We start from the raw sequence: 1,063 nt of genomic DNA, 5'->3' as shown, positions 1-1,063 counted from the left end.
AGGGAAAGGCTACCTGCTCCAGTATTCTTGCCTGGAGAATTCCAAGGACAGAGAAGCCTGGCAGGCTACAGTCCATGGGGTTGCAAAGAGTTGGACATGACTGAAAGACTAATGCTTTCACTTTACAGTAAAACATTTAGCATCAATAGTTGCTAAAATTGGTGGGTAAAAATTTAACAGGAAACAGGATATTTGCATAGTCTCAGAGTATATTTCCATGAGAAGCTCATTAATTACAAAGGGAAGAGTAGTATGTTTAAAGTGGAGAAACTTGAGAGGAGCAAGGTCGTGAGGCAAGAAGCGGTAGGTTTGCAGCCGCCATTTCTTCCGCCTCCGGTCTCTGGATCTTTTGTAGAGCGTCCAAGAGCGCTATGTTGGGACAGAGCATACGGAGGTTCACAACCTCTGTGATTCGTCGGAGCCACTATGAGGAGGGTCCAGGGAAGAATATACCATTTTCAGTGGAAAACAAGTGGAGGTTACTAGCTATGATGACTTTGTTCTTTGGGTCTGGATTTGCTGCACCTTTCTTTATAGTAAGACACCAACTGCTTAAAAAGTAATCCATGAGAAAGATAGGAAGAGGAGCATATTAAGAGGTGCAGTCTCTTAAAAGGATCAGTCCCTTGAACTCAGCATCCTAAATATGTTTGTAAATAAACTTATGGCATAAAAAAAAAAAATAAAGTGGAGAAACTTGACAGTCAACACCTTAACTGAGTGATTGTTGTTTACTCTCTAAGTTGTGTCCGACTCTAGCGACCCTATGGACTCTCACCCACCAGGCTCCTCTGTCCATGGGATTTCCCAGGCAAGAATACTGGAGTGTGTTGCCATTTCCTTCTCCTGGGGATCTTCCTGACCCAGGGATCAAACCTGCGTCTCCTGCATTGGCAGGTGGGTTCTTTACCACTGAGCCATAGGGAAGCAACTAAATGACTGTTGTTGTTGAGTCACTAAGTTGTGTCTGACTCTCTGCAACCCCATGAGCTACAGTATGCCAGGCTTTCCTGTCCTTCACCACCTCCTAGAGTTTGCTGAAACTCAGGTCCGTTGAGTTGAT

The 1,063-nt window shown here is 44.4% G+C and overlaps 1 protein-coding gene across 1 annotated transcript; it reads left to right on the top strand.

Moving 5' to 3' along the window:
- Positions 279-683, top strand: LOC102170877 (cytochrome c oxidase subunit 7C, mitochondrial). Its single transcript, XM_005685147.3, has one exon. The coding sequence runs from the start codon at positions 372-374 to the stop codon at positions 561-563; it is 192 nt and encodes a 63-aa protein (XP_005685204.1). The 5' UTR covers positions 279-371; the 3' UTR covers positions 564-683.

This window comes from Capra hircus, chromosome 10 (genome assembly GCF_001704415.2).
Source record: "Capra hircus breed San Clemente chromosome 10, ASM170441v1, whole genome shotgun sequence".
Classification (NCBI taxonomy): domain Eukaryota; kingdom Metazoa; phylum Chordata; class Mammalia; order Artiodactyla; family Bovidae; genus Capra; species Capra hircus.
The sequence above is the reverse complement of the archived record's forward strand: the minus strand, read 5'-3'. Positions and strand labels throughout refer to the sequence as shown.

Coding starts and splice junctions, on each gene's coding strand:
- LOC102170877 (XM_005685147.3), top strand. CDS start 372: ATGTTGGGACAGAGCATACGGAGGTTCACAACCTCTGTGATTCGTCGG.